The sequence below is a fragment of the Moschus berezovskii genome, chromosome 17 (genome assembly GCF_049115385.1).
Source record: "Moschus berezovskii isolate FMDL1 chromosome 17, NW_MosBer_1.0, whole genome shotgun sequence".
In the NCBI taxonomy this organism is placed as follows: domain Eukaryota; kingdom Metazoa; phylum Chordata; class Mammalia; order Artiodactyla; family Moschidae; genus Moschus; species Moschus berezovskii.
Window position 1 is genome coordinate 80,428,717 of NC_142476.1, and position 19,066 is coordinate 80,447,782.

At 40.6% G+C, this 19,066-nt stretch overlaps 1 protein-coding gene across 2 annotated transcripts in view; it reads right to left on the reverse strand.

Moving 5' to 3' along the window:
- The window catches only part of LOC129551702 (uncharacterized), a 447,940-nt gene that overhangs the window by 365,565 nt on the left and 63,309 nt on the right, over positions 1-19,066 (reverse strand). The window contains exon 1 of one of the 2 annotated variants that reach the window (XM_088845550.1): positions 14,805-15,667. The exons of the other annotated variant lie outside the window; for it this stretch is intronic. Coding sequence (XP_088701676.1) covers positions 14,805-14,834 — 30 coding nt within the window. The 5' untranslated portion in view covers positions 14,835-15,667. Of the gene's footprint in view, positions 1-14,804; positions 15,668-19,066 lie in introns of those variants that run through there. 2 annotated transcript variants of the gene reach the window in all.

The window sequence follows — 19,066 nt, forward strand, 5'->3', positions numbered from 1 at the left end:
CAAATCCTAAAAGATGATGCTGTGAAAGTGCTGCACTCAATATGCCAGCAAATTTGGAAAACTCAGCAGTGGCCATAGGATCAGAGAAGGTCAGTTTTCATTCCAAACCCAAGGGAGGGCAGTGCCAAAGAATGTTCAAACAACCGCACAATTGTACTCATCACACACACTAGTAAAGTGGTGCTTGGGGTTCTCCAGGCCAGGCTTCAGCAATGTGTGGGCCATGGGCTTCCAGATGTTCAAGCTGGTTTTGGAGAGGGCAGGGGAACCAGCGATTGGGTTGCCGGGATCCGTTGGATCATTGAGGGGGCAGGAGAGCTCCAGAGGGCCATCTGCTTCTGCTTTGTTGACTGTACCGAGGCCTTTGGCTGTGTGGACCACAGCGAACTCTGGAGGATTCTTGCAGAGGTGGGAGTGCCTGACCACCTGACCTTCTTCTTGATAGGTCTGTGTGCGGGTCGGAAGGCAGCGGTTGGAACTGTACATGGAATGGCAGACTGGTTCCAGGTCGGGAGGAGAGTGCGTCGGGGCTGTGTATTGTCACCCTGCTTGTTTGACTTGTGTACAGAGTGCATGGTGGGAGATGCTGGGCTGGGTGGGGCGCTGGCTGGAGTCAGGATTGCTGGGAGAAATGTCAGTGACCTCAGATGTGCAGATGACACTACCCTGACAGGAGAAAGTGAAGAGGAAGTAAAGGGCCTCTTGATGGAAGTGAAAGAGGACAGTGAAAAAGTTGGCTTGAAGCTCACCATTCAGAAAACTAAGATCATGGCATCTGGTCCCATCACTTCATGGCAGATAGATGGGGAAACAGTGACAGACTTTATATTTTTGGGCTGCAAAATCACTGCAGATGGTGACAGCAGCCATGAAATTAAAAGACACTTGCTCCTTCGAAGAAGAGTTATGACCAACCTAGATAGCACATTAAAAAGCAGAGACATTACTTTGCCAACGAAGTTCCACCTAGTCAAAACTATGGTTTTTCCAGTAGTCATGTATGGATGTGAGAGTTGGAGTAAAAACAAAGCTGAGCTCCGAACAACTGATGCTTTTGAACTGTGGTGTTGGAGAAGACACTTTAGAGTCCCTTGGACTGAAGGAGATCCAACCAGTCCATCCTAAAGGAAACCCATCCTGAATATTCATTGGAAGGACTGATGCTGAAGATGAAACTCCAATACTTTGGCCACTTGCGAAGAACTGACTCATTGGATAAGACCCTGATGCTGGGAAAGATTGAAGGCAGGAGTGGGGGACGACAGAGGATGGGATGGTTGGAAGGCATCACCGACTCAATGGACATGAGTTTAAGTAGATTCCAGGAGTTGGCAATGGACAGGGAGGCCTGGTGTGCTGCAATCCATGGGATCCCAAGAGTCAGACATGACTAAGCGACTGAACTAAACTGAACTCCACTAGTGGGTGGTTGGGACAAGTGGTGGAGGAATGAAAAGAGTACCTCTTATCCTTCAAATATGCCCCACACTCACCTATGACTCCCATGTCTGTGAGGATGAGCTCCTTGAGTGCAGTGCTATTAGGTCTCTCATGCAAAAAGGTGTCTGAGTAACTCACTCAAGTGGGTCCTTGACATATATTGGACACATTCAAATCCACATCCTACTGAATATTTACTCTCAAAATCCTTTTGTGGATACTCCATAGCTCAGTTGTGTCTGACAGTTTGTGACCCCCATGGACTATAGCCATCTAGGACCCTCTCTCCATGGAATCTTCCAGGAAAGAATACTGCATTGGGTAGCCCTTTTGTCCTCCAGCGGATCTTCCAGAACAAGAGATGGATCCAATGTCTCCTGCATTGCACGCAGATTCTTTACCACTGGCACCACCTGGGAAGTGGTACCTTTACAATAGGCACAGCTTAACAGAGTATAGTGGAGAAGGAAATAGCAACCCACTCCAGTACTCTTTCTTGGAAAATCCCATAGATGGAGAAGCCTGGTAGGCTACAGTCCATGGGGTCGTGAAGAGTGTGAAACGACTGAGCGACTTCACTTTTACTTCTCTTTCATGCACTGGAGAAGGAAATGGCAACCCACTCCAGCATTCTTGCCTGGAGAATCCCAGGGACAGAGGAGCCTGGGCTGCCATCTATGGGGTCGCACAGAGTGGGACACGACTGAAGCCACTTAGCAGCAGTAGCAGCAGGACAAAATATAACAGACAGAGATAAAAGAGTTAGGAATGGAGACCTCTCCTGGGGAGGGAGTCGTAAAGGAGGAGAAGTTTCCAAATAGTAGGAAACCCTCTCACAGGCGGGTCTGTGGAGAGTTTCAGAATCTCAGAGGGCAACCCCAGAGGGGTGGGGGAAACCCACAGAACACACGCCTAACTGCAACTGCCAGCAGAGAAGTAGCCCAGACGCTTGAGTCCACCACCAGCAAGCAGTGGCTTGACAATGAGGCACGGGCTGCATAATCGGTGCTTAGGGTAAGGACTGGGCCTGAATGCCCTGAGGACAATCTGAAGGAGCTAACGTGAGATAGCAACCCAAACTGTAGGATTTCCAAAGAGGAAAAAAAAGAACTTTCCCGCAACAGGTACTAACACACAGCCTGGTCTGCTCACGAAACAAAGGATTAAGAGAATACCAAGGGAGACCTGGCTGACTGCATACATGCTCCTTCCCCCCTACCAGGGGCAGAGAGGCAGGCATGCAACAGCCAGAGCCAGAAGGCAAGGGGATGCTGCAGTCTCGGCCCCAGAGACTGGCATCCTTCACCGAACTTTGAGATCCAGCTCCACCCCCCAGAACACAGATGCAAGTGGGAGCTTGCATCTCCCCTTGCCAAGGAAACTTTGACAAGCCACTAGTCCAACCCCACCCACAGGAAGCAGGCTCCACAATAAAGACGAACCACAAACTTCCAGTCTACAGAAAGGGCACCCCAAACGCAGCAATCTAAACAAAGTAAAAAGGCAGAGAAATATTCAGCAGGTAAAGAAGCATGATAAATGCCCATCAAACCAAACAAAAGAGGAAGAGATAGGGAGTCTACCTGAAAAAGAATTCAGCATAATGGTAGTGCAGGTGATCCAAAGTTTTGAAAACAAAATGGAGTAACAGATAAATAGACTAGAGACAAGGATTGAGACGATGTAAGAAATGTTTAACAAGGACCTAGAAGAAATAAAAAAGAGTCAATGAATAATGCAATAACTGACATAAAAAGCACTCTGGAGGGAACCAACAGTAGAATAACTGAGGCAGGATAAGTTAGGTGGAAGATAGAATGGTGGAAATAAATGAAACAGAGAGGAAAAGAGAAAAAAGAATTAAAAGAAATGAGGACAACCTCAGAGACCTCTGGGATAATGTTAAACGCTCCAACATTCAAATCATAGGAGTCCCAGAAGAAGAAGACAAAAAGAGAGGGCATGAGAAAATATTTGAGAAGATAATAAAAATAAACTTCCCTAAAATGGGGAAGGAAGTAGCCACCCAAGTGCAAGAAACCCAGAGAGTCCCTAACAGGATAAACCCAGGCAAAACACTCCAAGACACATATTAATCAAACTAACAAAGATCAAACACAAATATTAAAAGCAGCAAGGGAAAAACAACAAATAACACACAAGGGGATTCCCATAAGGATAACAGCTGATCTTTCAATAGAAACTCTTCAGACCAGAAAGGAATGGTAGGACATACTTAAAGTGATAAAAGAGAAAAACATACAACCAAGATTACTCTACCCAGCAAGGATCTCATTCAACTATGAAAGAGAAATCGAAAGCTTTACAGACAAGCAAAAGCTGAGGTAATTCAGCACCACCAAACCAGCTTTTCAACAAATGCTAAAGGACCTTCTCTAGACAGGAAACACAGAAAAGGTGTATAAACTCGAACCCAAAACAACAAAGTAAACGGCAACGGGATCATACTTATCAATAATTACCTTAAATGTAAATGGGGTGAATGCCCCAAACAAAAGACTAGAATGGCTGAATGGATACAAAAACAAGACGCCTACATATGTTGTCTACAAGACACCCACCTCAAAACAAGGGACACATACAGATGAAAGTGAAGGGCTGGAAAAAGATATTCCATGCAAACAGAGACCAACAGAAAGCAGGAGTAGCAACACTCATATCAGATAAAATAGGCTTTGAAATAAAGGCTGTGAAAAGAGACAAAGAAGGACACTGCATAATGCTCAAAGGATCAATTCAAGAAGATGTGACAATTATAAATATTTATGCATCCAACATAGGAGCACCTCAATATGCAAGGGAAATGTTAACAAGTATGAAAGGGGAAATAAACAGTAATACAATAAGTGAGAGACTTTAATACCCCACTCACACCTATGGATAGATCAACCAAACAGAAAATTAACAAGGAAACACAAACTTCAAATGATACCACAGACCAGTTAGACCTAATTAATATCTTTAGGTGATTTCACCCCAAAACAATGAACTTCACCTTTTCCTCAAGTGCATGGAACATTCTCCAGGATAGATCACATCCTGGGCCATAAAGCTAGCCTTGGTAAATTCAAAAAATTTGAAATCATTTCAGGCATCTTTTCTTTTTTTTTTTTAATTTTACAATATTATATTGGTTGGTTTTGCCCTACATTGACATGAATTCGCTCCAGGTGTACATGAGTTCCCCCTCCTGAACCCCCCTCTCACCTCCCTCCTCCCTTTATCCTCCCTTTGGGTCATCCCCGCACACCAGCCCCGAGTATCCTGTAACATGCATTGACCCTGAACTGCTGATTCGTTTCACATATGACAACATACATGTTTCAATGTCATTCTCTCAAATCATCCCACCCTCACCCTCTCCCACAAAGTCCCAAAGACTGTTCAATACAACTGTGTCTCTTTTGCTGTCTTGTATACAGGGTTATATTTTCCATCTTTCTAAATTCCATATATATGTGTTAGTATACTGTATTGGTGCGTTTCTTTCTGTCTTACTTCACTCTGTATAATAGGCTCCAGTTTCATCCACCTCATTAGAACTGATTCAAATGCATTCTTTTTAATGGCTGAGTAATACTCCACTGTGTATATGTACCAAAGGTTTCTTATCCATTCGTCTGCAGATGGACATCTAGGTTGCTTCCATGTCCTGGCTATTATAAACAGTGCTGCAATGAACATTGGAGTACATGTGTCTCTTTCAATTCTGGTTTCCTCGGTGTATATGCCCAGAAGTGCGATTGCTGGATCATATGGCAGTTCTCTGATCACAATGCAATAAGATTATATATCAACTACAGGAAAAAAAACTATTAAAAATACCAACATATGGAGGCTAAACAACACACTTCTGAATAACCAACAAATCATGGAAGAAATCAAAAAGGAAATAAAAATATGCTTAGACAAATGAAAATGAAAACACAACAACCCAAAATCTATGGGATTCAGTAAAATCAATGCTAAGGGGAAGGTTCATAGCAATACAAGCTTACCTCAAGAAACAAGAGAAAAATCAAATAAATAACCTAATTTTACACCTAAAGCAACTAGAAAAAAAAAGAAATGATGAACCCCACGGTTAGGAGAAAGAAAAAAAATCATAAAAATCAGAGCAGAAATAAATGAAAAAGAAATAAAGGAGAATACAGCAAATATCAACAAAACTAAAAGCTTGTTCTTTGAGAAGATAACTAAGATAGACAAACCATTAGCCAGACTCATCAAGAAAAAAAGGAAGAAGAATCAAATCAATAAAATTAGAAATGAAAATGGAGAAATCACAACAGACAACAAATAAATACAAAGCATCATAAGAGACTACTATCAGTAACCATATGCCAGTAAAATGAACAACTTGGAAGAAAGGGACAAATTCTTAGAAAAGTATAACCTTCCAAAACTGAACCATAAAGAAATAGAAAATCTTAGCAGACCTATCACAAGCACAGAAATTGAAATTATAATAAAATCTTCCAACAAACAAAATTCCAGGACCAGATAGCTTCACAGCTGAATTCTACCAAAAATTTAGGGAAGAGCTAATACCTATCCTACTCAAACTCTTCCAGAAAATTGCAGAGGAAGGTAAACTCCTCATTCTGTGAGGCCACAATCACCCTAATCCAAAACCAGACAAAGATGCCACAATAAAAGAAAACTACAGGCCAATATCACCAATGAACATAGATGCAAAAATCCTCAACAAGATTCTAGCAAACAGAAACCAACAACATATTAAAAAGATTGTACATCATGACCAAGTGGGTTTTATACCAGGGATGCAAGGATTCTTCAGTTCAGTTCAGTTCAGTCGCTCAGTCATGTCCGACTCTTTGCAACCCCATGAATCACAGCACTCCAGGCCTCCCTGTCCATCACCAACTCCTGGAGTTCACTCAAACTCATGTCCATCGAGTCGGTGATGCCATCCAGCCATCTCATTCTCTGTCGTCCCATTCTCCTCCTGCCCTCAATCCCTCCCAGCATCAGAGTCTTTTCCAGTGAGTCAACTCTTCTCATGAGGTGGCCAAAGTATTGCAGTTTCAGCTTTAACATCAGTCCTTCCAATGAACACTCTGGACTGATCTCCTTTAGAATAGACTGGTTGGATCTCCTTGCAGTATTCACAAATCAGTGTCATACACCACATTAACAAATTGAAAGATAAAAACCATATGATTATCTCAACAGATGCAGAAAACGCAATTGACAAAATTCAACACCCATTTATGATAAAAAAAAAAAACTCTCCAGAAAGCAGGCATAAAAGGAACATACCTCGCCATAATAAAAGCCATCTACAATAAACCCACAGCAGACATTATCGTCACTGGCAAAAAATTGAAAGCATTTCCCTAAAGTCAGGAACAAGACAAGGGTGCCCACTCTCACCACCACTATTCAACATAGTTTTAGAAGTTTTAGCCACAGCAATCAGAGAAGAAAAAGAAATAAAAGGAATCCAGATTGGAAAAGAAGAACTCTCACTATTTGCAGATGACATGATCCTCTACCTAGAAAACCCTAAAGATACCACCAGAAAATTACTAGAGCTGATCCCTTGCATTCCTATACACTAACAACGAGAAAACAGAAAGAGAAATTAAGGAAACAATCCCATTCACCATTGCGATGAAAATAATAAAATACTTAGGAATAAATTTACCTAAAGAAACAGAAGGACCTATATATAGAAAACTATAAAACACTATACAAATCAAAGATGACATAAATAGATGGAGAAATATACCATGTTCATGGATCAGAAGAATCAATACAGTGAAAATGAGTATAGTACCCAAAGCAATCTATAGATCCAATGAATCCTTATCAAGCTAACAATGCTATTTTTCACAGAACTAGCACAAATAATTTCACAATTTGTATGGAAACACAAAAAACCTTGAATAGCCAAAGCAACCTTGAGAAAGAAGAATGGACTGGAGGAATCAACCTGCCTGACTTCAGACTACACTACAAAGCTACAGTCATCAAGACAGTATGGTATTGGCACAAAGATAGAAACATAGATCAATGGAACAAAACAGAAATCCCCAAGATAAATCCATGTACCTATGGACATCTTATCTTTGACAAAGGAGGCAAAAATATACAATGGAGAAAAGACAATCTCTTTAACAACGGTGCTGGAAAACTGTTCAGTTCAGTTGAGTCGTTCAGTCATGTCCAACTCTGTGATCACATGGACTGCAGCATACCAGGCCTCCTGTCTTGCACCATCTCCAGGAGTTTACTCAAAATCATGTCCATTGAGTCGGTGATGCCATCCAGCCATCTCATCCTCTGTCGTCCCTTTCTCCTGCCTTCAATCTTTGGAGCATCACAGTCTTTTCAAATGAGTCAGTTACTCACATCAGGTGGCCAAAGTATTGGAGTTTCAGCTTCAATATCAGTCTTTCTAGTGAATATTCAGGACTGATTTCCTTTAGGATGGACTGGTTGGATCTCCCTGCAGTTCAAGGGACTCTCAAGAGTCTTCTCCAATACCACAGCTTAAAAGCATCAATTCTTCGATGCTCAGCTTTCTCTATAGTCCAACTCTCACATCCGCACATGACTAATGGAAAAACCATAGCCTTGACTAGATGGACCTTTGTTGGCAAAGCAATGTCTCTGCTTTTTCATAAGCTGTCTAGGTCGGTCATAACTTTTCTTCCAAGGTGTAAGCATCTTTTCATTTCATGACTGCAGTCACCATCTGCAGTGATTTTGGAGCCCAGAAAAATAAAGTCTGCAACTGTTTCCACTGTTTCCCCATCTGTTTGCCATGAAGTGATAGGACCAGATGCCATGATCTTAGTTTTCTGAATGTTGAATTTTAAGCGAACTTTTTCACTCTCCTCTTTCACTTTCATGAAGAGGCTCTTTAGTTCTTCTTCACTTTCTGCCATAAGTGTGGTGTCATCTGCATATCTGAGGTTATTGATATTTCTCCCAGCAATCTTGCTTCCAGCTTGTGCTTCATAGAGTCCAGCATTTCTCATGATGTACTCTGCATAGAAGTTAATAAGCAGGGTGACGATATACAGCCTTGACGTACTCCTTTCCTGATTTGGAAACATGCCCAAATTCCAATTTTCATGCCCAATTCCAACTGTTGCTTCTTGACCTGCATACAGGTTTCTCAGGAGGCAGGTCAGGTGGTCTGGTATTCACATCTCTTGAAGAGTTTTCCACAGTTTATTGTGATTCACAGAGTCAAAGGCTTTGGCATAGTCAATGAAGCAGAAGTAGATGTTTTTCTGGAACTCTCTTGCTTTTTTGATGATCCAATGGATGTTGGCAATTTGATCTCTGGTTCCTCTGCCTTTTCTAAAACCAGATTGAACATCTGGAAGTTCACGGTTCACATGAGGTTGAAGCCTGGCTTGGAGAATTTTGAGCATTACTTTGCTAGCATGTGAGATGAGTGCAACTGTGTGGTAGTTTGAGCATTCTTTTGCATTGCCAAAACTGGTCAACCACCTTTAAAAGAATGAAACTAGAACACTTTTTAACACCATACACAAAAATAAACTCAAAATGGATTAAAGAGCTAAATGTAAGACTAGAAACTATAAAACTCCTAGAGGGAGACATAGGCAAAATACTCTGTGACATACATCATAGAAAGATCCTCTATGACCCACCTCCAAGAGTAATGAAAATGAAAGCAAAAATAAGCAAATGGGACCTAATTATACTTTAAAGCTTTTGCACAATGAAGGATACTATAAGCAAGGTGAAAATAGAACCTTCAGAATGGGAGAAAATATTAGCAAACAAAGCAACTGACAAAGAAATAATCACCAAAATATACAAGGAGCTAACGCAGCTCAATACCAGAAAAACAAATGATCCAATCAAAAAATGGGCCAAAGATCTAAATAGACATTTCCCCAAAGAAGACATACAGATGGCTAACAAACACATGAAAAGGTGCTCAACATCACTCATTATCAAAGAAATGCAAATCAAAACCAGAATGAGGTACCATCTCATGCCAGTCAGAATGGCTGCCATCAAAAAGTCTGCAAACAATAAATGCTGGAGAGGGTGTGGAGAAAACGGAATCTTCTTACACTGTTGGTGGGAATGCAAACTAGTACAGCCACTATGAAGAACAGTGTGGAGATTCCTTAAAAAACTGGAAATAGAATTGCCATACAACCCAGCAATCCCATGCTGGGCATACACACTGAGGAAACCAGAATTGAAAGAGATACATGTACCCCAATGTTCATTGCAGCACTGTTTACAAAAGCTAGGACATGAAAGCAATGTCGATGTCAATCAGCAGACAAATGGATAAGAAAGCAGTGGTAAATATACAAAATGGAATATTACTCAGCTATTAAAAAGAAGGCATTTGAATCAGTGATAAGGTGGATGAAGCTGGAGCCTATTATACAGAGTGAAATAAGTCAGAAAGATAAACACCAATATAGTATATCATTGCATACATATGGAATTTAGAAAGATGGTAATGATGACCCTATATGCAAGACCGCAAAGGAGACACAGATATAAAGAACACTTTTGGACTCTGTGGGAGAATGCGAGCATGGGACGATTTGAGAGAATAGCACTGAAATATGTATATTACCATACGTTAAACAGATGACCAATCAAGTTCAATGCATGAAACATGGCACTCAAAGTCGGTGCACTGGGACAACCCAGAGGGATAGGATGGGGAGGGAGGTGGGAGTGGGGTTCCGGATGGGGGACACATGTACACCCATGGCTGATTCAAGCCAATGTATGGCAAAACCACCACAATATTGCAAAGTCATCAGCCTCCAATTAAAATAAATTAATTAATTTTAAAAATATATTCAATATTCAAAAATATATTCAAAAAATATATATATTCAATAAGGGGTTAACAACCAAAATAGACAAAATAAAAACTCATACAATTCAACATCAAAAAACAACCCAATTGAAAAATGAGCAGAGGACCTGAACAGACATTTTTCCAAAGAAGACATACAGATGTCCAACAGACACATAATAAGAGTCTCATCACTAATCACAAGGGAAATGAAAATCAAGACCACAGTGGTATATTACTTCTCACCTGTTGATTATTAAAAAGACAACAAGTAAGAAATGCTGAGAGAATGTGGAGAAGAGAACTCTCATACACTGTTAGTGAGACTGTAGATTAGTACAGCCACCATGAAAAATAATATGGAGAGTCCTCAAAAAATTGAATATATAACTTCTATATTATTCACCAATTTCACTTCTTGATATGTACCTGAAGAAAATAAAAACAATAATTTGGAAAGATACATACCTGCCTATGTTCAGTGCTGTATTATTTACACTAGCCAAGATAAGGAAGCAACTTCAATGTCCATCAATGAGGATATCTCTAGTCATCCCAGCTGGAGAAGTAACAATCAAGATTTTCTATCTGGTGGTGCAAACTGACAGGATCAAGGATAGGAACCAGAGATGAAGTTCTGCACTTAATCACTTCCAGTGAATACAAATGAGACTTCCATCTGGATTCTTAAAGTATATGATTTCCTTAGTTACTGTGGATTTATCAATATAACTCATATCTAGCCAGATGACAGGCTTGTTTTTACTTCTAAAATTATTGACAGTGATGTATACGATCTAGAAGTAATCTAAGAGGAATCTCTGGCATTTGAGTAGAATTAGTAGTATGAAATGATGTATGAACTAATGATGCATCCACAAATAAAGTATTACTAGCCAGAAAGCATTTTCAACACAAATTATTATACAAGAATCTTTCAGAGACTTTAATGTTTTAACTCTGGAGCTGAAATTAAGACATTTACCATGTTTGTATGTGCATGAATAATAACCTTGCCATGGTAGCTTTTAGAAACTGATTCTCCCCACCCCTCCCCCAACCTTATAAATAGCCTAATAAATTCGTTCAATTTGAAATGTATCTTGGCAAAAAGTTCTCCCCACCCACCCAATTATAACCAAGCCACAAAGTGAAATAGTTTAGAAATCAGACCCATGAGAGAAGATTATTCCAACTGCCAAGGCAGTGCTATAGGCTGTTGTTTACATCTTTTCGTTGATAGTTCTACAACCTCAAGAAGCTGCACTGGCCTCTGGGAAAATAAGATTAACATGTGTGATGAAATGCTGACATGTTGTTATAGAATATTCCAGTGATACCATAGCTATAACCATCTTAACTTCCCGATGAGAAATGATGAAGAGTCACAAGTTTTTAAAGGATGATGTAAAGCCTGGTACCAAGGTTTTGTTTATCAGTGAACACGAAAAATAGTTACACACACCGACATCATCCCATTTTCAGTATCTTTGGCAGAAAGGTCCTGCTGTAAATTTAGTTCTTATTCATTCACTTATTCACTTTTTCTTTTTCACTAGAGAAAAACTAAGACTTTTTTTATGAAAGAACACAGTGAACTTGTATTACATAAACATCTGTGATGTCCATTTCTTCAACTTCAGCTTTGCCCACTCACTGATCCCTACACTGTCTCAGCACTAAAGTGATCAAATCACAGCCACAGGAACTGAGGAAAATATTCAAGGTACTGAGGACTCCATGAACATTATCTTCCCCTTGTGCTGATTCTCAGCTCTTCTCCGTGGAAACAGTTTCATTTTTTATCCAGTAAACACTGGATGGCATATGACAATGTAAGCTAAATAACATTTTGACCAAAGTTTGTTGTATATATTCAAAATCTATCATATGATTCAGACTGGGGCACAATGAAGTCCCACAGAGTTGGGAAAACTTCAGAGTTCCTGGGGTTAAAATTCGGTAACATTTCTAAGGTACTTATAACATTGACTATCTCACATCATTGAAATACTCTCATAAATCCTCGTTTATTACAGAGAAAAGCATACGTTTGCCAAAACTATAAGGAAACAAGATATAATCTATGGCAAAAGTACATTAACATATTTTTTTTCTTTAATGAAAAAAAGTATCTATTGAGATTCAATCAAATGCAGAGCACTCTGCTAGGAACTATGTACAGGAGAGGGACAGTGTCAGGTTGAAAATATATATTGCAACACTGCAAATTCCAGCTTAATTTACTGTCTGGGGTGGGGGAGGTTAAAATGGATAAAACTGTTAATATAACATAACATTATGGTAGTGCTAGTGGTAAAGAATCTGCCTGCCAGTGCAGGAGATGCAAGAGGCTCAGGTTCAATCCCTAGGTAGGAAAGATGGCCTGGAGTAGGAAATGGCAACCTGCTCCAGTATTCTTGCCTGGAGAATCCCATGGAGAGAGGAGCCTGGCGGGCTACAGTCCTCAGGGTCTCAAAGAGTCAGACATGACTGAGCACACACACACACATACACTCACCAATTTTAGCTGGTAGCCTTCATTTAAATTTTCTGAGTTGTTTCCTTACCTGGGAATGAGGATAAGGAAAGTATCCTTCCCTTGGAGTTCGAGCATTAAAGAAGAGAAAGTTCTTAGCACAGTGCTTGGCACTTGTGGGCTTTCAGGAAATGCTGCTGATTGGTGCCAGATGAGTAATGCAGATGAGGTCATAAGAACTTAGAAATGGAGTAGACTACAATGGAACAGAGCAGTCAAAGAAAACTTCAGACAAGAAGAAAGAATTCAGTGGGACCCCGAAAGATGGTTAGGATGTGAGTGGACAGAGATAATGGGGTACTCAGTCTGCTGGGATGGAGCCAGAGAGGAAGGACAGAAAAGACGTGTGTGCTACACCAGTCTAACTAGAGTGAAGGTGTACACTGAAGCTTACTAGGGTATAATACTGGAAAAGAAAATAGAGGCCACCTCACAAGGAACTTTGAATAAGAGGCAAAAAAATAATTTGCATTTTACCAGTAACGGGGAGTAATTAGATGTTCCTGACTTTGCATATTTATCAAAAACTATTCACATAAACTTATAAAATTTATCCTTTGACAAAAAATTTCCAAGAATAAAACCCAAGATGGTAATTAAAGTAACTGACCTGTTTAGAAGTGTGTTTAGATTTTCTAAACCACAATCCACAGTTATGTCTCTGCCTTGTCTCATTCTATTTCACATCGATATACAGAGTTCTTTGACTTTCATTGGAAAATGTGATAGTTACCCTATTTTACCTAAGAAACTAAACATATCCGGCCTATTGAGGTCTCTAGGTAGAGGAGGATAACACCATGGTAAACAGAAGAAATTACTCAATGAGTCAACTGTGTGCCTAGTCTTGAAAAAATGTCTTCAGCATTATATCACTCTGAACACAAGCCAGCTATCATCTCGTCTCATTAATTAGATAAGCACACCAAATTAAATTTCACAATACTTAACTCAAAGTGATTTTAAGGCATACCCAAAATTCCTATATATAATTTATATCTTCAGAAATATTAAAAAATAAACAAATGGAAGTTCTAGTTTTATAATTCAAGAACTCTTAAAAATTTCAAATTCAGAACCTGATACGAGCTTCCATGTATATATATCATTTCAGATTTTAAAATATACTCTTTTGACTGTGATTAACAATAAATATTAACATATGGCATATATGTCCTTCATCAGACATCATACTGAGATAAATGAGTAATTTTGGGTCTTGGTAGAAATTCCTCTATTATGCTAGATTAAAAGTTCAGTAGTAGATGTAGAGAATTAATGACCTCTCTGACCTAACCCATTATTTTCTTTTCCTTCAGTATAGATATGGCTCAGGACCAAATATAAAAATTTATATGAAGCATATCTAAATATAGATACAAGAAGGCATTTACCATCTTTTACCAATCAAAACACTTTCAGTTCCAGTAAAATTACAAATGGGAATTTTAACAGTGTAAGTTATAAATGGGCAAAGACAAAACTGTGGAGGAAATAGTTTGGGGTTTGGGGGTGTTTTAATACATCTAATCCCACGTGTCAGCCTCCTGAAAAGAACAAGGCTACATTTTACAGTATCCTAGATCCTTAATACAGAGAGCCTTGTGTTCAGAAAATATGGTTCTGCCCTTCTTTCAATCAAAGTTATTAAAGTCTCTGTAAATTAACTGAAGTCAATTTGATGAATTAAACAATACCCACAAGATTCAAATGAATGGTAATAACATGAGTTACACTTTGGGAGGGCATGGGGACTATAGGATCCATTTTCAATAGATATGTTTTCAGACCAACTGCTTTAACCATTAGTGAAACAACTTAAGTTTTGACTCTTAAACCCAGGAGGGTACTTGGGGAGAGATGCTTCCTAACAGAATTTCCTTGAATTAAATCATTCAGATGACCCAGTTGTCCTACCAATCAAGTCAGCCCTGCCTGAGGATAAAGGAACCTGATGCCTACCTGCCAATCAAGCACTAAAGAAAGGCTCATCACCAGTTCCTCGACTGCGGTCCCCTCTGTGTCCGAGCTTAATGTTCTGTAGGAGAAGGACCTCTGTTCCTATTGAGTTCAGTTCCACAGCCACTTACTAAGCAAGCAAGAGCAGCAAATAAAACATCATGCGAGCTAATTCAGGGCTGCAGTTCTTGGCCTGGCTACCTTGTGACACAACGACCTGCTACTGTCAGTCACGGAAAAGAGAGGAACTGTGATTAATACAAAAGGAACTGCACATCCCTAGAAAATCTTTTAAGTTCTTCTTCCTCTGGATGACCAAAATCTGAGTAAACCCCCAGCATGTGTGTGAGTATGGGGTGCTGTGAGCAAAGGTTAAGTCCCCGATGGGCAGGGTAAGAAGTAGTCCACACTCTCCTGAGCCCACATCAACACGCTCCAGACTTCCTCCACCAGCCCTGGAACTGAAGGAGCACAGGAACGTTGGGACAGGCTCTGCAGAGCAGCCGCAACCAGGTGGAGGTCACCTCAGGAGCCCTAATCTTAACACAGTTGAATAAGTCAAAATATTACTGGATTAAAAACTTCACAGTGCAATGACGATGGTTTAAAATACACTGTAACATTCAGCATAATCCCTGATATCTAATGTTTACTGAGCAAACAAGTGAAAACTTGAAGAGACTGGGAAAGGAGGACTTGTTGAGAGCAGTTAGAACTGGATTGTGAATTTTAAACTGGCTTAGCATCAGGATCTTTAATGTAACTGAAATCTTTTAAGGTCAAAGGGTAAAACCGAGAAAGAGGAAGTGAGGGAAAAAAGATGAGCCAGGAACTTCTGGCCCCTCCCCTCCCATTCCACTCACCTCAACCGGCTGCCCTGAGGCATCCCCTGAAATCTTCAGGGTTTCTCAGACACAGGTTAATTAAACACAAGCACAACAAACTTAACTGCAGTTCTAAACTGCAAGGTTAAAATCTGCCTGCTTTATCATTGCTGTTCTAGCACATGCCACAGACTCTGGCACACAGTGAGTGCTCAGGAAACATGAATGATGAACGAACGAATGAACGTGTGAATATAGAACTCTGAGTAAACTGTAGGATTATAACATTTAAATAAACTGATCGAGCAAGCCAGTTGTGGTCAGCCCATCCCCCATCCCCCACCAGGACAGGCAGGGAGGGCAGCCACTGCCAGAAAGGGCAACCGCGGCCGCAGAGAGGCTTCCCATACCAAGCTGCAGACAGGCTTCATTGCTAACCAAGACTTCTTGGGTTCAGGCTGGTCAATATCCGCCTGAGAAGGTACCCCGGCTGTACACCCAGAAAACCGAGCAGCAGGGACCGGGGAGGCGATAAGTCACAGCAACCGCACTTGCCAAACGCCTGGTCACCTGAGCTGCTCGGACCGAGGAAGGCACAAAACTCAGGCCCAACCAAGTCTGCACCTTTGTGGAGCACCCGAGGACCTGAACCTGAGCCACTCAGACCTGGGAAGTGCATGCAACCCAGCACTGGCCGCGGAGAGCTCCCGGCAGAGCAACCCAGAGCCTGAGCAGCATAAACAGAGAAAGCACACACGCCTTGAGCGGGAGCATTCCCAGTGTAGCCGAGACACTGCGAGCACTCCCCACAGATGCCAGGGATATTTGTTAGCAGCGTTCCTCCCTCCCCACAGCACGACTGAACAGGTGAGCCGATAAAAGCATACACCACCACCTGCTGGTGTCAGGATGGGTATTAGACACTGAAGAGACCAGCATACAGAAGAGCTTTAACAGAAGTAACTGCCTTGGAAGTAACAGATGGAGAAGTCTTGAGCCTACTGTAAGAATAAGACTGAAAACCAGAGGCAGAGGCTTAAATCCAAATCCTGAGAACACCAGAGATCTCCTGTTCCAGGGAACATTAACTGATAGGAGCTCATCAAATGCCTCCATACATGCACTGAAACCAGGCACCACCCAAGGGTCAACAAGTTTCAGTGAAAGACATACCACGCAAATTCTCCAGCAATACAGGAAAATAGCCCTGAGCTTCAACATACAGGCTGCCCAAAGCCACTCCAAACCCACTGACATCTCAAACTCATTACTGGACACTTCTTTGCACTCCAGAGAGAAGAAATCCAGCTCCACCCACCAGAACACCGACACAAGCTTCCCTAACCTGGGAAACTTGAGAAGCCACCTGTCCAACCCCACACACAGCGAGGAAACTACATAATAAAGAGAACTCCACAAACTGTCAGAAGACGGAAAGGCCACCCCAAGCACAGCAATATAAGCAAGATGAATATAAGCAAAAAGAAAGACCATGAGAGAATACTTGAGGAGATAATAGTTGAAAATTTCCCTAAAATGGGGAAGAAAATAATCACCCAAGTCCAAGAAACCCAGAGAGTCCCTAACAGGATAAACCCATGGTGAAATACTCCAAGACACATGTTAATCAAATTAACAAAGATCAAACACAAAGAACAAATATTAAAAGCAGCAAGGGAAAAGCAACAAGTAACACACAAGGGGATTCCCATAAGGATAACAGCTGATCTTTCAACAGAAACTCTTCAGGCCAGGAGGGAATGGCAAGACATATTTAAAGAGATGAAAAAAGTAACCTACAGCCCAGATTACTATACCCAGCAAGGATCTCATTCAAATATGAAGGAGAAATCAAAAGCTTTACAGACAAGGAAAAGCTGAGAGAATTCAGCATCACCAAACCAGCTCTTCAACTAATGCTGAAAGATCTTCTTTAGACAGGAAACACAGAAAGGATGTATAAACTCGAACCCAAAGCAATAAAGAAAATGGCAGCGGGATCATACTTATCAATAATTACCTTAGACGTAAATGGGTTGAATGCCCCAACCAAATGACAAAGGCTGGCTGAATGGATACAAAAACAAGACCCCCGTATATGTTGTCTACAAGAGACCCACCTCAAAACGAGGGACACATACAGACTGAAAGTGAAGGGCTGGAAAAAGATATTCCACGCAAATAGAGACCAAAAGAAAGCAGGAGTAGCAATACTCATATCAGATAAAATAGACTTTAAAGCAAAGGCTGTGAAAAGAGACAAAGAAGGAAACTACATAATGATCAAAGGATCAATCCAAGAAGAAGATATAACAATTATAAATATTTATGCACCCAACATAGGAGCACCGCAATATGTAAGACAATTACTAACAAGTATGAAAGGGGAAATTAACAACAATGCAATAATAGTGGGAGACTTTAATACTCCACTCACACCTATGGATAGATCAACTAAACAGAAAATTAACAAGGAACACAAACTTTAAATGATACAATAGACCAGTTAGACCTAATAGATATCTATAGGACATTTCACCCCCAAACAATGAATTTCACCTTTTTCTCAAGCGCACATGGAACCTTTCCCAGGATAGATCACATCCTGGGCCATAAATCTAGCCTTGGTAAATTCAAAAAAATTGAAATCATTCCAAGCATCTTTTCTGACCACAATGCAGTAAGATTAGATCTCAATTACAGGAGAAAAACTATTAAAAATGCCAACACATGGAGGCTAAACAATACGCTGCTGAATAATGAACAAATCATAGAAGCAATCAAAAGAGAAATAAAAATATGCATAGAAATGAATGAAAATGAAAACACAACAACCCAAAACCTCTGGGACACTGTAAAAGCAGTGCTAAGGGGAAGGTTCATAGCAATACAGGCACACCTCAGTTCAGTTCAGTTCAGTTCAGTCACTCAGTAGTGTCTGACTCTCCGCCACCCCATGAATCACAGCACGCAAGGCCTCCCTGTCCATCACCAACTCCCGGAGTTCACTCAAACTCATGTCCACAGAGCCGGTGATGCCATACAGCCATCTCATTCTTGGTTGTCCCCTTCTCCTCCCGCCCCCAACCTTTCCCAGCATCAGTCTTTTCCAGTGAGTCAACTCGTCGCAAGAAACAAGAAAAAAGTCAACTAAATAACCTAACTCTACATCTAAAGAAACTAGAAAAGGAAGAAATGAAGAATCCCAGGGTTAGTAGAAGGAAAGAAATCTTAAAAATTAGGGCAGAAATAAATGCAAAAGAAATGAAAGAGACCATAGCAAAAATCAACAAAGCCAAAAGCTCGTTCTTTGAGAAGGTAAATAAAATTGACAAACCACTAGCCAGACTCTTCAAGAAACAAAGGGAGAAGAACCAAATCAATAAAATGAAAATGGAGAGATCACAACCGACAACACAGAAATACAAATGATTATTAGAG